The 17,839-nt window shown below is 36.2% G+C and overlaps 1 protein-coding gene across 2 annotated transcripts in view; it reads right to left on the bottom strand.

The window, feature by feature from the left end:
* Nucleotides 1–16,828, bottom strand: part of WASHC3 (WASH complex subunit 3) — a 58,675-nt gene extending 41,847 nt beyond the window's left edge. Inside the window, exons 1-5 of one of the 2 annotated variants that reach the window (XM_061125528.1) lie at nt 16,689–16,828; nt 16,035–16,133; nt 10,871–10,936; nt 8,642–8,749; nt 4,443–4,553 (exon numbers count right to left, since the gene is read on the bottom strand). In XM_061125528.1, the coding sequence (XP_060981511.1) occupies nt 4,443–4,553; nt 8,642–8,749; nt 10,871–10,936; nt 16,035–16,133; nt 16,689–16,739 (435 nt within the window). In that variant the 5' untranslated portion in view covers nt 16,740–16,828. The remainder of the gene's footprint in view (nt 1–4,442; nt 4,554–8,641; nt 8,750–10,870; nt 10,937–16,034; nt 16,134–16,688) is intronic. The other variant, XM_061125529.1, reaches the window with a different exon arrangement.
* Between the last annotated feature and the right edge of the window lie 1,011 nt (nt 16,829–17,839).

Raw genomic sequence — 17,839 nt, 5'->3', positions numbered from 1 at the left:
CACAGGTATGATCAAGGGGCTTTAAACTGAAATCAAAGGATAAGAAAAGTCCTCAACTAAAACTCTGAGACTATGAACAATAACAACATCATAAGAGAGAAAAATAAAGTAGAACTACCAAGAGATATAAACAAACAGAAAATAAATCCAACCACCTAAAAAGAAGTGTGTGTGTGTGTATTTGTACATAGCAAACTTGAAATTTCAAAGTCAGTAAATTTCAGGGACTAACACTTAGTGGGAAGGAATTCATGAATGGCAACTGACATTTGAAAGGAGTATGTTACAATGTTATATAATGGAAGGCAGAAGATACTTTTAAACCAAAATACCTTTAAACCAATTCATATAAACTACACAGAGATTCTTGAACAAGGGATAAAGGAATCACCAAGCTAAGTTAAAAGGAGGTAAAGGACGTATTACCAGAGGGGATGTACTTTTTGGTCGCCTGATCAGATGGAGGATTTAGGTCAAGTTTTCCTCAAACAGGCTGCAAACAAACACAAGGATAAGACAGAACCATGATGGGCGGGTGACATTAGCTCTTTACATGTACTGGCAGCTTTAAGTTCGTTCAAATCAGAGCATCTGACAGACTCCTAAGTTACCCTGTTGAAAACTGCATCCTTCAGCAAAGGAAGCAATGAGGGGAACTGATTTAACGATTTCGTACTTAAGTTTAAACAATAAGCCAGAACTGAATGATGATGCAGAAGTGACAAGAAATCTAGTGACCATGCCAATGAAAGACAGTTTTGGGCTCTGTCAAACAAGTTGCTACATCTGCAGTTGGATATTTTGAAGGTCACTCATGATAGTCCTAGGAGAAAGGAAAAATAGTGGCTTTATAGATAGCTTAGTAACTGTCATCTGAAGAGTAATGATCAGAAGGTTCACATCAACCTTGAGGGTCTATTTTTGGTTTGGTTCTAATAAAATATTTAAAATCAATAACTTGAAAAAATAGGACATTTATACACTTCCAGGGGATACAAATTGGGAAAGAGTTAATATGCAGGATAGAATAGTACATTCAACAAATACGGGGACTTCTGGGGTGGTCCAGTGGTTAAGACTCCACACTTCCACTTCAGGAGGTGTTGGCTTGATCCCTGACTAGGGAAGTATGATCCCACATGCCACTCAGTGTGGTCAAACAAAAATAAAAAAGAACAACAACAAAAAACAGATATCGACTGAGCAACCTTATAGGCAAGGTGTTAAAGTGAATATGAAGATTGGTCAAGGCATAGGACTCTTGCTCATGATTTTCTTTTCAACACAGTAGATAAAAGCATTTTTAAATTATCAAGGAACAAGATATGCAGTGATTAAAAAAATACGGATAAAGTGGTTGAACAGATAAATGAAGGGAGACATCACCTCCGGCTTTATATGTCAGTGGGTTCAGGATTTGGGGTAATTTAGTTAAAGTGTTCATATGAACGCGTCAGATGAGTAGAATTTGGACAGGTAGTGATCAAGAGGAGGATCGAGATTCAGAGGTGGAAAAGCATGGAGCTTATATTGAGAAAGTTCTGTGGTTTTGTCTGACGAATGAAATGTAGGGCAGGGAGCAATAGGACACAAAAGTTGGGTAATAAGGTTCTGGGATACAGGTTGGCACAATGAACTAAAAACAATAAAATTAAATTTAACTTGGATGAACTTATAATTTCAAAGCAAAGATGTTGGTCCCTGCTTTCTTCTTGAAAATTATTATCCCCAAATACTAAGGCAAAAAAGAAATAACACGAACTCCAATTTTATTGACTAAGAGGCATCCATGAACCACAATAAATGGAAATTAAAAGCAGATAAAAGAATGATGACTTAGCAGAGGAAAGGCAGGCCAACTCCATGTGCCTGAAGAGGAGGATACCACAAAGCAGCAGCACTTCCAGAACCCTGGAAGTGTTTAGGAATTAGAAACACCCATACCAAAGGCAGGAGGAGGCAGAGGACTAAAGTCAAGAATGTTGGGCTGAGAACAGCAAAAGAACTCAGGCAGAAGAAATTAAACTCCTGCTCATGGCCACACCAAACAAAAGGGATGGGCTTGAGCTAAGAGCCAGGTAGCACTATAGAATAAGATAGTTTAAAAAACTATAGTTTTAAAAAATAGTTTAAAAAATAAGAAAAACAACAATTTATTGCTTCGTAAATGTTTTTAGATAAAAATTACTTGAATGATGTTATAAAACAGTGTAAAATATTTTTAAACAGCTCTTAATCAGAAGAGCATTTTCCAAAACACATATGCTCTGGCTCCAAGTCCCAACTGCAGAGATTCTCGTTTAATGGGTGGGAACTAACAACCTCTATCCAGAAAGTTTCTTACTCTAAAGACCACTGAGCTACTGTAAAAAAAAGTAATCTATCACCAAAACCTATCAAAGGTTAAAGCAGCATTTCATTTTCACTCATAGGTAAATCCTATGTACCTGCTGTGGTTCTAGGATCTGGGAATACCAAAGCAAACAAAAAATTTCCCACCCTTGTGGAGTTTATATTCTAGAAGCAGGAGGGACACCAATAATGTGTGTAAAGTATGTAGTATTTTGCCTGTAATTGGATGGTCAAACGAAGAAAAATACAGTTGGGAAGGAGTCAAGGGAGTGGGACCAGAAAGAAGGTAATATTTCTGCAAATATTTGAAGAGAAGGAAAAAATGATAAAGATATTTGGGAAAAGTGTTTCAGGGAGAGAGAACAGATGCAAAGGCCCTGAGTTAGGCAACTGTTCATGGATCTATTTAAGGAATACCAAGGAGGCCCGTGGAGCTGGAGCACAGTGAGTGAAGATAAGAGATTAAAAAGGTAGTAAGGGAGCTGAATTGTATAGGATCTCACAGGCCTGTGAAGGACTTTGGCTGTTATTCCTAGTGAGATGACAAGCTACGTGATTAGAAGAATGAACATGTAAAGAACCCATTACAGATATACATACAAACATATGAGATGCTGAAAAGCAATGAAAATTTTCTAAGTAATTAATAACAAAAATAAAAATGTCAAGTGCTGTCTGGAAACCTTAGCTGGCTAAACAAATCTAGATAATACTTAATATGGTACTTTAGAACAAGTGTTTAATAAATATTTGTGGAATAAATGGACAATGAATTTATACTGAAAAAGGAGAATGAGAGTTTCTCAAGTTCTTGTAAAATCTGAGGCAACGTATTAAGAATATAACAATTACCCTAAGATGTGGTCTTTTATTAAATATTTCAATGTAGTCTTACAGATACAAAGTAGATTTTACTATTTCCTAATTATATCAGTTAGGCAAGAAGAGACTAAATAAAAAGCCTTTCACAGTTACTCTGAAACTTTTCATCTTTTGTTTGAAAGAGTCAAAGACATAGTTTTTAACAGTTCATATTTTAAGCTTAGCTTAAGCTTTCATTGGTTCTAGTTTTAAAAATTCATTCATCATGATTCACACTCAAACTAGTGCCATTTTATTAGTTTAAAAAATGTATATATTTTCACCCCGAAGTCTGCTTTTTTCTCCCCAAAGTCTAAAACCCAGAGTTTTGACTGTCAATGAAGAATTCTGAAAGTGATAAAGTCATTTCTTCTGACATCTAGAAAAAGTGAATGTACCTTCTTCTCTCCATTCTTACCACTGTAGCTTTATTTAGAAGCTTATTTAGAGCCAATCTACTCTTTCTGGTTGTCAGATAGTCTTTGTTTTTAAATTATTTTGGTGATAAATAATGCCAAGGTCAGCAAAACTGTTCTTATTTAACATTAGTATACTTCTTGTGCCTGATAACAAAATTTTACAAAAGCATTAATTTTTTGACCAACTGAAAAAGGACAGTCAGCTCCTTCCACTACTGTAATAGGACTTTCCACAGGAATGAAAAGAAACTAACTTCTGCTGTTACAAAACAGCAAATATTGTATTATATTTTTTTTGCATCATACCATGGTAATGATGATTTCTTAGAAAAATTACCCATTCTCAAGTCATAATATTAAAAGCATTACTTTATATGGCCAAGTAACTTATGCTCTTTTCTGTGAACCAAACTATTGATATGTGAAATTCAGAATAAAAATACACAAAAACCCATGTGTTAGAATATAGGAAATTAAGCTAAAGTTATATGATGTACTAAGTGAATAATTCACTTTCATTCTTCTATCTGATACATCCAAGATTTGCAAAGATTATGAAAGGCAGAAATTTCACATAAATCTATATCAAACTATACTAATTTGAAGTGTGAGATCAGTTTTAATTAGAAAGACTTGACTTTTGCTTACTCTTTATCAGGGCATTCATTAAACATAGGAAAGAAGTAAGAGGACAGAAAACTTGGTCACTTGGTTTAGCAGTTTTCTCAGATTGAAATAACAATGAAACCTCCAGGGTTAAGAATTTCAAAGGAGGCTGCAAGACAGAGAAGACAGACCAAATCAGCTTACCACTTGAACCATTTTGAGATATCTGGCATATCTTGGATCCTTGGCTACAGTTAAGATATTTTCTGGTGTTACTTCACTTTCCTGTGGTCCAGAGTCTTGTAAACTGTTCTGCTGTAGAGAGCATGGTGTATAAATCTTTAGACAATTCACAAAAGGGGTCCATCATGTTACTTAAAAGGGATGTTTCTTTTTATTATTCTAAAGCAAACAATATCAGAAAAAAATCATATTTCTAAATTTAAATACCAATAATTTAATTATAGGATATATATTTTCAAATATTTACAAGTACTTAAATATGATTGCAGAGGAAGTTACATGTAATGTCAACACTATATTGTTCCCGCAAAAGTGCAAATATATTCAAGGCATTAAAAATTAAAATTCTGCTTTACTTGTCCCTTGAGTGTGGATACAAAACATGAATTATTGATGGACCTATTATTTTAATAAAACTTTTAATAAAGCTAGTAAAGCTATTTGACTTGTCAACTGTTCAACTCCAGTGGACAGAAAATCGATTTTCTAGGTTATCTATACCATCTACACAATTATACTTCTCATTCATTGAATAATCTTGTTCTAAGTGGGTATGGCTATTTTAACATCTCTTAAGGCAAGGCCTGGAGAATTTGTGGAAGAGAAGCTCATTTCTCAAACAAAATTATGTTTATATATATTTCAGCTACTGATGGAATTATTAACATTCTCCACAGACTGGTTAAGATTATAAATACTACTTATAATGAAGAATAACGGGGAATGGCCTTTTTGGATAAAAATGATTTCATCATACAGGCAGTTCTCAACTTTGCATGGTACAATGTAAACAGTAACTCGTCCAAGCTAGAATCCTGTCTTCATTTAACTGCAAAGCCAAGACTGTCTGTATATAGTTCTTGATTTTTCTATCAACCTAGACATTTACAGTAAGTCTACTTAGTGACTTACTATATGTTAGCACTAAGGGTAAGTTCCTTGACTGAATGATATCAATTTTATGTCTGCATATCTCTGTTGAAGTGTAAATAAATAAAAAAAATCTTTCAGTATTCATAGTTATTAGAATATAAATTATATATTAAGGTTTTTCCCTAGATAATTCAAATGTAAATTAAATCTCTTTTAAATGCTGAAGTAAAATATCCCCAAATTCTTTAGGTTACTCCAGTTACATGACAGCATCAAGTGTACACAAGTGCACATATGTTGTGTGTAAACATGTATATACATATACACATCCATCTGCAAAATACATTAATTACAAAACGTCCAAAACATTTAATTAAACAAAAAATTTCAACAAGACCCATGTATGCTTTTAAAAAAATAAGGACAATAAACTCATACAATAGCACAATGGAGAAAATGGTAATTACATATAAGACCACTGGATTTTAAAACTCAGCCTTTAACTTCAGCCTAATAACCAAGACCTCAACAAGGTTTAATTATATCAGGTCTTACACCTTTGCTATCTGTATGACCCATTAAATCCTCTATCATATCTCTCAACTGTCCTTCATTTTATTCTCAAATTAATCTCAATCTGTACAATTAGATGTTCTACTGTGAGTAATGATAAGGTCTGAACCATGAAATTAAAGGTGCAGAAAAATCAGTATGCAAACCTTGGGTCTTTGACTCATATATAGATTGGAGATTGCAATGAATGGATGATGTAAAAAAAAGTTCATGATTATCTTTTAACTGATAAGCAAGTTGACTGTAATGTCAATGGAAATTCTGTGTTAAGCAATACTTCAGTCCATTTCAAAATATTTTACATAAAATATACCAATTAAAAACAATGGAGAGAAATAAAAAGTTGATTTCAATATTAAGAACATGCTGAACAGTTACCTTATTGAGCCAATCAATACACAACTTTACCACATTTTTTAAACTCAGGAAGCCAACAGCACTTTATAAATCCTCCAAATGAATTAATAACTATTTTTTAATAAAATTACCAGAATATTAAGTAATTCTGGATTTTAGATAATTCAGTTGTGATTACTCATAATCAATTTTTTGAGACCTTAAATAGGCAAGACCAACACAACTGCACAAGTTTTAAATACATATTATATACGGGCATGCACAGTAACACTTAGAAAAGTTAATACCAAAAGTCAGATATCATTTTATAAATTTATAGAAACATAATAATGGTTAGTATCCACCAAAGAATAACTACGAGGTAGAATGGAAACATGTAATAGTTTTTACATATGCCTTGTTTTAGAAAAAGGATGGCTCATCTTTGATAAAACCTTGTAAAGTTAAACTCATCTAAACATCTGAATTTATTTTTGTATATTATATATATATATATTCCAGTGATCACCACAATGGAATTTGTTCTATTAATTAAATGGATGTTAAATTTTCTAATACCTAATTGTTAAGTGAAGTGAAGTGAAGTGAAAGTCACTCAGTCGTGTCCGACTCTTTGTGACCTCATGGACCTCTCTAGGCCAGAGAATTCCATGGAAATCTCTAGGCCAGAACACTGGAGTGGGTAGCCTTTCCCGTCTCCAGGAGATCCTCCCAACCCAGTAATCAAACCGGGGTCTCCTGCATTGCAGGTGGATTCTTTACAAATGAGCTATCAGAGAAGCCCTAATTGTTAAGTAAACAGTTATCTAATTCATCCGTCAAATATACAATATTTCTAAATATATGGCTCCTCCCACACAGAGCATTAGACCACATGTGCTCAGTTGGGGCCTACTCTTTGTGGCCCCATGGACTGTAGCCCGCCAGACTCCTCTGTTCATGAAATTTTCCATGCAAGAATACTGGGGTGGGTTATGTTTTATGAGTTCAACACAGGTGCTACAGACAGTGCAGTGTAGCAGATAAGAGATAGGATTCTTGACACCAGATTGTTTGGATAAAAATTCTACCTTTTACGTTTATTGTTTGACCTTCAACAAGTTAACCTCTGTGTACCTCATTTGACATATCTGTAAAGTATTAATAGAACTGATCAAAGTATTTACTTTATAGGGCTGTTGTGAGAATTAAATGAGTTAATTTATAAAAAGCATTTAACACACCACACATACAGTCAGAAACCTTTATAAGGGAGGTATTATAATCACGGTCAACATCATTATGATCTAAAAGATATCCCATAAAAAGTACCTCCAGGTACAAATGCAAAATTCCACATACATAGGAAGTCTGCTTGTTTGGTATTACTTGTTAGACCACCATTTTAGTGATTATTTTATTTTGGATTTTAATACCTCACTGAGATACACTAGTGATTATTCTTAAACAACGAAGAATTTTTATTTCTTGAAATAAAAATACACAATTTAAATTTATACAGAGCATAAATGAACGTTAAAACCTAAGAGCCAAACATAGAGTGTGGGCCTTACAAGGACGCTGATTTGAACAAATCAACTCCCCAAACACACTTTTTTAGACAAGTGGTGTTTCTTAGATCAGGAACTCTCAAATTTCAAGAGCCTTCAAATCACATATGGATCTTGTTATAATGAAGATTCTGATTCAGTGGGTCTGGGGTGGAACCTGAGATTCTGTATTTCTAACAAGTCCTCAGGTAGGTTGCTGGCCCATGGAGCAGAGTTTTGGTAACAAAGAGTTAGATATTATCAGGGAATTATTGCTCATTATACTGTATATGATAAAGACATTGTGGTTATACAAGAAAATGTCAGAACTTTTCACAGATGCTCAGGTAATTATACATGGGTGAGAAGACATGATGCCTGGAATTCACTTCAGTGACAAAAAAAGACAGATGAAGCGATTGCAACAAAATCTTAACTGGTGAATCCAGGTAATGGGCACTTGGGTAGTCACCGTACTATTCTATTTTTATTCATCTGTGAAAGTGTCATACTACAACATTTAAAAGACACATTTCTTATAAGAACTAAGAAAAAAATTTCCAGAGTGAATTTGAAGAAAGTAGTTATGTTCAAGATTATTTCTAGCCCTGTATAAGTCAATTTTCATTTTATATAGGCAAGAAAAATATTAACTTCAGGAAACTGTTCAGAATAACAAAATGAAAAGCTAGTAACTTGTTTAAAACTTTATTTTTTATCTTAAATGTTACTAGTCCTTATTTAACTTCTTTATCTGAACCTGCAGATTTGGTCTATCTGGTTCACCCAAGAAGACCTGCTCATGCTTCCTGGGACTTGATTACATACCTGTGATTGCTCTGAAGTGGCTTCAGAGTGTGTTCCATTTGTGATCCTAGTGACATTTACAGGAGATACTTCAAATGTGACATCATCTAGGCCCGGGATAGATGATAACTGAGAGGAGAAAATTAACGTTGGTATATGAGGATAATATTAGAGCTTTAAAGACTAAGTTTCTAAGTGTGTGTGTGTTTTAAATAGTTTTCTTAAGTTTTTAAGCTATAGAAGTGGGTTTATAAAATCTCATCTTTGGTTGAAATTCTCCGTGCCATAAACTGCTTAAAAGTGAAAGGCATTGACAACTAAAATATTTTTGAAGAATTTCTCACTAATCTCATTTAGCTTATCAACAGTCTTTCTCACGAATTATTATTTTTTTAATAAGGAATCCTAGGGTAAGGAATGAGAGCACGGGCTTTGGAGTCAGATTGCCAAGGTTTAAGTCACAAGATATGTAACCCTGTGCAAAACTTCCTAGGCCTCAATTTTTTCACCTGTAAAGTGGGGATGAGAAAACTTATGTCCCAAAGTTGTAAAAATATTTTGATTAAAAATATTTTGTTCCCCTTCAAAATGAGCTCTGTAGCACATTTTAAGTTTGAATAATCTGGGAAATGAGAAAACTCTTGCCACATGTTAACATGTGATGCAGCTTATTCTTTTCTTCTTTCTTTAGTAATACCACTGAATGCTACTACAATGTGTTATTTTCCATACACAAAAAATGAGCATGATGTCAGTGGTTAAGCATTTTAGGTTGGATTTCCAAGACCTATGCAAACATTCTTTTCTGATTTCAGCCTGATATCAGTGACACACATCTGTCAAATGTTTGGCTAACTTTGAGGATTAACTCTATGGTCATGGAAATAATTAAGGTTAACCTGTCCACATGGCAACTTAACTTGTGACCGTGGACTCTAACTTAAGAATTCCACAAACATTAAAATAATACACATATTCATAATAAAGAATAATGAAAAAGCAATGGCAATAAGATCTAAAGCAGCAATATTCATTGAAAACTGTTGACTGATGACAGTATTTAGCACAGTGGCAATGGCCCAAATAGTTTCAAGTGGGTATGGCTGCTAAGAGACTATTTTGAACATGTTCCAGGCCAAATATCCTAAATTACAAGCTAAAGAAATGTTCTGAGGGAAATACAGTAGCTGAAGACCACAGGAAGATGTAGAAAGCCCAAACCAGACATTCTGATCCCTATGCTAGAAGATATTAGTCATTTCACTTCCTCCAGTTCAGCTCAGTTCAGTCACTCAGTCATGTCCAACTCTTGGCAATCCCATGGATTATAAATAGTCAATAAACATTTTTTCAGGTCAATTTTTTTCATAAAAGAACAAAGTCACAAAAATATATTAGCATCTCTATTATTTCATATACAAGAAAAGCACACAAAACCTGCAAGCTTTCAAATCGAAACAACCTTCTATCTTTGCTTTTATGTGACAGTTACCTTTTGTGATTTCTGATCAGAATTGGTACTGTTCGCTAGCATTTAATATATTTACAAATGGAAAATAGCTGAGATTTTCTCCAAATTTTGTTCTGGAGACATGTAAAGTTTTATAGAATTTTTCCTGTGTTATCAATGACTACTATTAAGATAATTGTGAGTTTTCCATTAAATGAAGCAAACTATGTAACGTTCAACTTGTTAACATGTTACTCATTATGTTTTTGATTAAATAATGAAAGAAACCTCGACCCATGTGTATACTTAAACGGACTCAGTTAGTGGTTCATAATGAAGATTATTTCCATTCCGTTCAGTTGCTCAGTCATGTCTGACTCTTTGTGACCCCATGAACCGTGCACGGCACGCCAGGCCTCCCTGTCCATCACCAACTCCTGGAGTCCACCCAAACCCATGTCCATTGAGTCAGTGATGCCATCCAACTATCTCATTCTCTGTCTTCCCCTTCTCCTCCTGCCCTGAATCTTTCCCAGCAGGGTCTTTTCAAATGAGTCAGTTCTTTGCATCAGGTGGCCAAACTATTGGAGTTTCAGCTTCAAAATCAGTCCTACCAATGAACACCCAGGACTGATTTCCTTTGCAATTATAATAAATTAAACCAATGAAAGCACTGCACCACCTCATGGATGCAGGAGCTAAATTGAATTCATTCCTAAATACAATTAAAGTTAAATGCGACTAAGAAGGTTGATATATGTAGAGCAAGTTTATCCTATAAATTATTCAGAAATACAAACCTTTGCATCTAAAATATTGAGAGTTGTTTCAATCTGCTGGATACGAAGAGAAAGGTCTGCTAGTTTCTGAAAAAGAAAGATTAGAAACAAAAGGATAAAGTTAAAAACTATGGTTTAAATATTTGTGATTTTCTAATATACTACTCTCTTATTTACATAAGAACTGAAACTCAAGTATTCAATTAGCATGTTTCATGGTTATTTTATAAAACTGTATTCATAGAGAAGAAGAAGTTACATTTTCAGTCCTATGAAACTCATTATCAGAGCCATAATCAATCACTGGGACCATAATGCAAACTCCTCTGAAGACAGAGTTTTTTACTCGCTGTTACAGCCCTTGTGCCCAGAGCAGTACTTGACACTTAACAGGAGCCCGATAATTACATGTTGCTGAATGAAGGAATTCTTCATAGAACACAGGATTAAAAACTAGCCCCAAACAGAAACGAGCAGGATGTGCCTTTATATATTACTTAAAACACATAATTATATACAATTAGTCCCGAATTCAAACTTTCCGAATTTGAAAAGTTTAAAAAAAGATGAAATTGGAAGATAAGTAGTTAATGTAGGGAAGAATTAAAACAAAGAGAAAAAATAAGAACACTAAAAAAGCAAAAGGAATCAACCAACCATCGAAACCCAAGATAAACCAGAACAAGAGCTTAGCGTGTTTCAGTTATTCTGTGCCACTAAATGAGCCATATATACGTGTTGTGTGTTAGTCGCTCAGTCGTCTATTTGTGACCCCATGGGCTGTAACTTGCTAGGCTCTTCTGTCCATGGGATTCTCCAGGCAAGAATACTGGAGTGGGCTGCCATGTCCTTCTCCATTTTAAAGTATGCACTTGATATCTTTTATAATCCCCAAAATTTTATTTTATGCATTTAAAAACATTTAATTTCATTTCACTAGACTGCCAAAGGACCCGTGGCAAAATTAAGAACCTCTGCTTTTCAAAGATTATTCCACATAATGAATGTTTTTGAGCCTGTTCCCGTGTAATTACTGCTGTAACACACATACATGTGCACTTTCTAAAGAGCCGCCGTCACTTGACAAAATACACCTGGTTTCACTTACGGGCTGCTAAAGCTCACTTCTATGATGTTGATGTCTTCTGCATTTTCCTTCTCAACTCCTAGACCACCAGAAAGCAGGTTTCTCAGTCTTGACTCAGCTCCATTGACTTGGTCTATTTTGGGCTGGGTAATTCTTTGTTGTAAAGGTCTATCCTGTGCACTACAGAATAGTTAGCAGAATCTCTGACCTCTACCCACTAATTGCCACAAAAACTCCCCAATGGCAACAATTAAAAATGTCTCTAGACATTGCCAAATGTTCCCTGGTTGACAACCACTACTCAGACGTGTAGATGACTATGGATATAAGTAACATGATCAAGAACAGTAATTGTCCCCACCTCTGAAAGTTTCAGCAGAGAGGAAACAGAAAGGTACGTCTACTTTCCCATCCATTTAACCATCCATCCTCTTCATAAGGATTTAAAGCAAACCTGAAATATCTTGAGTTGGGACCACAGGGGAATTGACAAGGTTCCTAGTTTGTCAGATAAAGTTGAAGAGTTCTTGATGCACCACCCACCTATTTGCAAGGCAGTGCATTTTACTCAACTGAAATAAAAAAAAGAGGAAGAAATATGGAGCTAATAGTTGAACATGGGAAAAAAAAGTACTGTGGGACTTCAGGTTTGTAAAATATCCAATGTGCAGATCCGGTTCTTTAAAATAGAAACAGTATTTTAAATGAATAGATGTCCTGGTACATCATTTTGGGTTGAGTATGTCCTAGAAGCCAGAGAGGGAAACAACTGATGGTTTTACTAAACTTCATCTGACACTTAAATCCAGCAGTTGTAAAAGTTTTAAAAGCAGTTGTAAAAGCTGTGGCAGTAAACAGGGTTTTCAGCAAAAGCTTACTTGGTTTAAGGTGAAGTCTGATGGTGGGCCTAAAAATTGGACATAGAAGATAAGCACTAAATTTTTTTTTAGGTAATGTGAAAATTCTCAGAGCTTTTGCTTGCATTTGAAGTTTTTTTTTTTTACAGAAATGTTTTAGAATATTTAGAAATGACTAAATCCCAGTGTTCTAGGCATGTTACAAGTCTGAGTCAAATACACCTGACTGCCCTGTTTGCCGAATACCTTTAACTTTAAAATTCACAATAAGGTTAAACTTCTGCTCAGTCGTGTCTGTGCTATGCACAGAACTTGCATTGTTCTCCAAGCACTTCCGACTTAAAATCTGCAATTCCTGTCCCAATGGACTACCACAAGATTGTGATGATTAGGACCAGAACAGAAATGCTTACTGCAGACTTGTGAGGGAAGAGGAGACGACCCTGAGTAACTCTGTAACTTGGGTCAGATTCAACTACTTTCCTTTCTCCATCTTCTAACTTTTCCCCTATCCTGGTTCTAGTCATTAGAAGAGTTACAAAGTAGTTCAGTATCCACAAGGTTTTTTAAAAGCTAAGTTCTTCACTTTTCTCTTTATCAAAGAACTCTAAAACCAGTATTAGTGATGAAGAAAGACCCCTATTGGTTTCAAATTTAATTCCCATTTGAGTTTAGCTGTGACTGAAGTTACTGTTTGGCTTTGGTTCAAAGCAGATTAGGTGAAAAAATTAAAACAAAAAAAAACCCCAACAGCTCTCCCCCACAAAAAAAACCCAAACAAACCAAAACCTACCAGGTTTTCTTTTCCCTCCAGTTCACTTCAAGTTCAAAATTTTTTTTTTTTTTTGGAGGGAAACAGAGTGGTTTTGGTTCTTGTTTAAGGCTTTAACTAAACAAAGACCACAGGTTTAATAGCTGCTATAAACAAATACCAACCCAGTTTGGAAATTGATCTTAACTTGGGAGAAAATGGCCCTTCATGTATGAATATGTACATTATATCCCTGGAGTTTATCACATAAAAGACATTATATTAAATAGAAATGGCATGGTAAAGAAGAGAACACAAATCTAAAAACTAAATTTTGAAATAGTATAAAGAAGACACTGTAATCTCTCACTTGAAAATGATGTAAACATACCTCTTATTCAGATCAGACGGTGCAACAGAACAGAAGACTGCAGCCAGTTAACAGATCAGAATTGGAATCCCAGCTCTTACTTTCTAGCTGTTTGAATGTAGGCAAGTAGCTACTTGCAGCTACTGCACCTATAAACACTATGCCCTCAAATATATGATGAGAGCATGAATAAATGACTAAGCAAATGATTTAAGCCTCTCTACATCTCAGTTTCTGTATTTCTAAAAAAGATAATTGGACCTTTCTTAAAGGTCTGGGCTGTGATAATTAAGTACATGTAAAGCACTTAGCACAATGCCTAGCACAAAATAAGTACACAATAAATACTACTGTCATCACACCAAGTAAAAAGTCTACAATTGACATAAACATCCAAGATGAATGCTACAAGATGAATTCTAAATAATAAGTGACAGTCAATCCTAAATTACCATCCATTAAGGAGAAAAAGGCAATTAGCTACTTTTAAATTTCATGAATTTTTGTCAACAAATTTTTTTCTGGGGTTCAAGGAAGAAGTAGGAAATAGTGATATAGTCAAGTTGGAGGAGGGTAGTTGAGAATGAAGGGAGGAAAGAATGAATCATGAGGCTTTGATAATGGATAAGTAATCAAGAAGACAGTTATTGTTATACTTTATCTGTACGTGTGCTCAGCTGTGTCCAATTCTTTGAGGCCAAACTCTGACAGACCTGATTCTTTGAGACCCTATGGACTGTAGCCCACCAGGCTCCTCTGTCCATGAGATTTTTGGGGCAAGAATACAGGAGTGGGTTGCTATTTTCCTCATCCAGGGGATCTTCCCCAACTAGGGATCAAACCTGTGTCTCCTGCACTACTGGCAGATTCAGCTGAGCCATCAACAATTCTCCACTGAAGGGGTATTTAATTTTAAATGGTCACTGAGCTTTTGTAAAGTAGAATTTGCAAGCTTCTGGAGAAATACTGTCATATCTGTGTAGGAATTTAGTCTATGGACCGAGCACAATGATTTTCTTTAACATATTAAAGTGTATACAAGTGTATCATGTTCCTAACACACAATAATGTACCCAAGGACAACTATATTCCTACACTTTTTAGGCAGCAACCACCCCTCTATGAACAGTCTCATTCAAGGACTGGATCGTTGGGGATACTCAAATGATGAACAGTAATTTCAGCATTCAGGTAGTTCATGACACGAAAGTGGAGCCCTAAGGTTTAACATGATCCTCAAGTAGTAAAGAAAACTGATCAAGAACACCTTTTGGTTTTAGATGACTGTCCCATTTCCTTGTCCCCCTTTTCTCCTTTCTTAATACCAATTTCAAGGCATGCTTCCCATTTTCCTTCCCACTTTCTTCTTTAGTTTTTTGTTAAGACAGGTGTCCCTGGATCTGGTACCTAACCTGTCATTGGGTTGTGTGTGCATGCTCAGTTGTTTTGACCTTTTGCGACCCCATGAACTGTAGCCTGCCAGGCTCCTCTATCCATGGGATTTCCCAGGCAAGAACACTGGAGTGAGTTGCCATATCCTAGTCCAGGGGATCTTCCCTACCCAGGGATCAAGCCCATGTCTCCTGCACTGACAGACTCTTACACCACTGTGCCACCTGGGTCTTTGGGTTACTTAATCCTTAATTCACAAGTCATTTGCAGGAAGTATTTTTATTTCTATCATATTTGATGCCCAAGTTATGTTTCTAGGCTACCTCCCCAATCATCTTTTCCATCAAGCAATGTAACATAATTTTAATAGAAACTGAAACAGTGTATATTTAGAATGCAATTCTTAGCGTAAGAGAAACATAAGGAATTTCAAAATTAAAAAAAAAAATGTTTTTGTGAAATCTTGAAACTGCTTTTGTTCTGTTTAATCACAATAAACCTTACTGAACTATTTCACAAAGCCTCCAGAAAGTTCATTCAGCAGAGATGGGCTGTAGGAACTTGACAGTAATAGAATCAGAGGATTTAAGGTATGTCAACACAATTACTAGGGGACAAGAGGTCATAGTACATGATTGCATGCACCGTAATTCTTGCTTAACTCATGTTACCTTCCTAAGTGCAAGGTGACATTGGGCCACTCATTAAACCGGTATCGAAGGACCTACCTCCTCACAAACTGTAGAAAAGCGGTTGAGGAACTGTACAGTGTGCACCACAAACTGGTTTAGAAATGCCACCGTTCTTTTCTGTTGAATAGCTGGCACCTGTTTTACGTAAAAATAAACATGATCTGTACAGGACGACACGTACACAACGCAATCACCTTGATATTAATAAGGAGGCGTTCTGCTGTTTGATACAGTCACTGGAAGTACTGCGAAGAGTCAATAACTTGTTTTCCTAAACTGTGGGGGTGGGGTGTCCCAAATGACAGAGGCTGCAAAGTTTGAGAACGGGTTCTGGACACACAGATGCGAATTTTCGCAGATAAAGGCCACACACATAAACATACGAAAAACTGAAGGGCCAAACATAGGAGGTTGGGTTAGAGGTCGGAACGGGTAAGAGTTCTCACCCTGGAGGACATGAACTCGTGACTCGGGAAGGGAAGGAGACGAGAGGCACACTACTCCCGCCCCGCCTTAGAAGGCTCGGGAAAGACCCCTTTTTAAGGTGAACTGTGGGACCCTCCCTCCCAAGAGGCGGGGAAGACAAGCACAGGCCAGGGTTGGGCTGAGAGGTGGGGTCTCTTTGGGAATCCTGCGTCCCTTCCCCATCCTCCTCCCAGGTCACCGAAATCCAACTCCATCTTTACAAACCTTAGTCAGGTCTATGCCTGAGCCCATGAGAGGGAGCCCATCCTCATCCATCTCCTCACCAGGCGGGGAACCCAGGGCTCACCCCCAAAACCCCTCCCCAGCCGGACCCGCCCAACCCGGTAATAGCGTCCGAACGCCTCTCCTAGTCCCCGCCTCCCGGTCCGGGGAAACGCCGGAAGGAAACGCCTCCTCCCGCCAATCACTCGGCGCCTTCCAGAGAGCCTGCCCATTCGCACGGCATTCTGGGAATGGTAGTTCCCGCTCCAGATTGTGACGTCGAACAAGGGGGCGTCGGGTGGAGCAAGGCTGTAGTCTAGCAAAATCTTACCTACCTCCAGTCCGCCCCCACTCCAAAAAAAAAAGGTAAACCGTGGGGTCTGTTAGAGTTTATCTCTGCTTAGTTTGGTGTGGTATATATGCAGCTAAGTTATTCGTTAATTTAAAAAAAGAAAAAAAAAAATGTATATATATATTTAAACTTAAGTGCCAGGTACTCTGCTAGGCCTTGTGGTGAATACAAAGGTCGAATGCGGTTTAGCATATGTATCTACCTAGAGAACTATAGAAACATTATCTTAAGTTGGAAGATTGACAAAAATTTTTTTCAAAGTGCTCTTTTAAAAAAGAAAAGAAATATAATGCTATGAGATGTAATTTCTAGTTAACAGAAAAGAGGGAGTGTCTCTCCATCTCCTAGGATCCTTGATGATTAGTTCATCAATCATCCATAGCTCCTGACGGCAGTGCCACTCAAAACTTAACTGAATTTCCAGGGCTGTTAAAAACAGTATCTAGAAGTTCTGGACAACTGCCAGAAATCCTCTCGAATATATAATCGTTTATCTCACTGGATTTCACTTATCGTACTGAATTCTGGAGACAAAGCAAGTAAACTGTAATGAATACTGATTTTAGAAGTCAGACATTTTAAATGCCACCTGCATATATCCATTAAATTAAAAAGTCTTTAAGAATCTTTTAATAGTTATCTTTGTTTTCATAGCAGATAACTAGAAAGTCACTTTTATCGTGAATCAGTTCTTAGGTGGGGGAAATGAGACTGGGTTTCTATTTTTTTGTTTTTCTTTCTGCTCTGCTTCAGGATGAAGTTAGAGGAGTATAGTATTGGTTCAGCATAGTGGGAAAATAAA

This window comes from Dama dama, chromosome 22, assembly GCF_033118175.1.
Source record: "Dama dama isolate Ldn47 chromosome 22, ASM3311817v1, whole genome shotgun sequence".
Classification (NCBI taxonomy): domain Eukaryota; kingdom Metazoa; phylum Chordata; class Mammalia; order Artiodactyla; family Cervidae; genus Dama; species Dama dama.
Note: the sequence above shows the minus strand (reverse complement) of the source record. Positions and strands in the feature narration are given on the sequence as shown.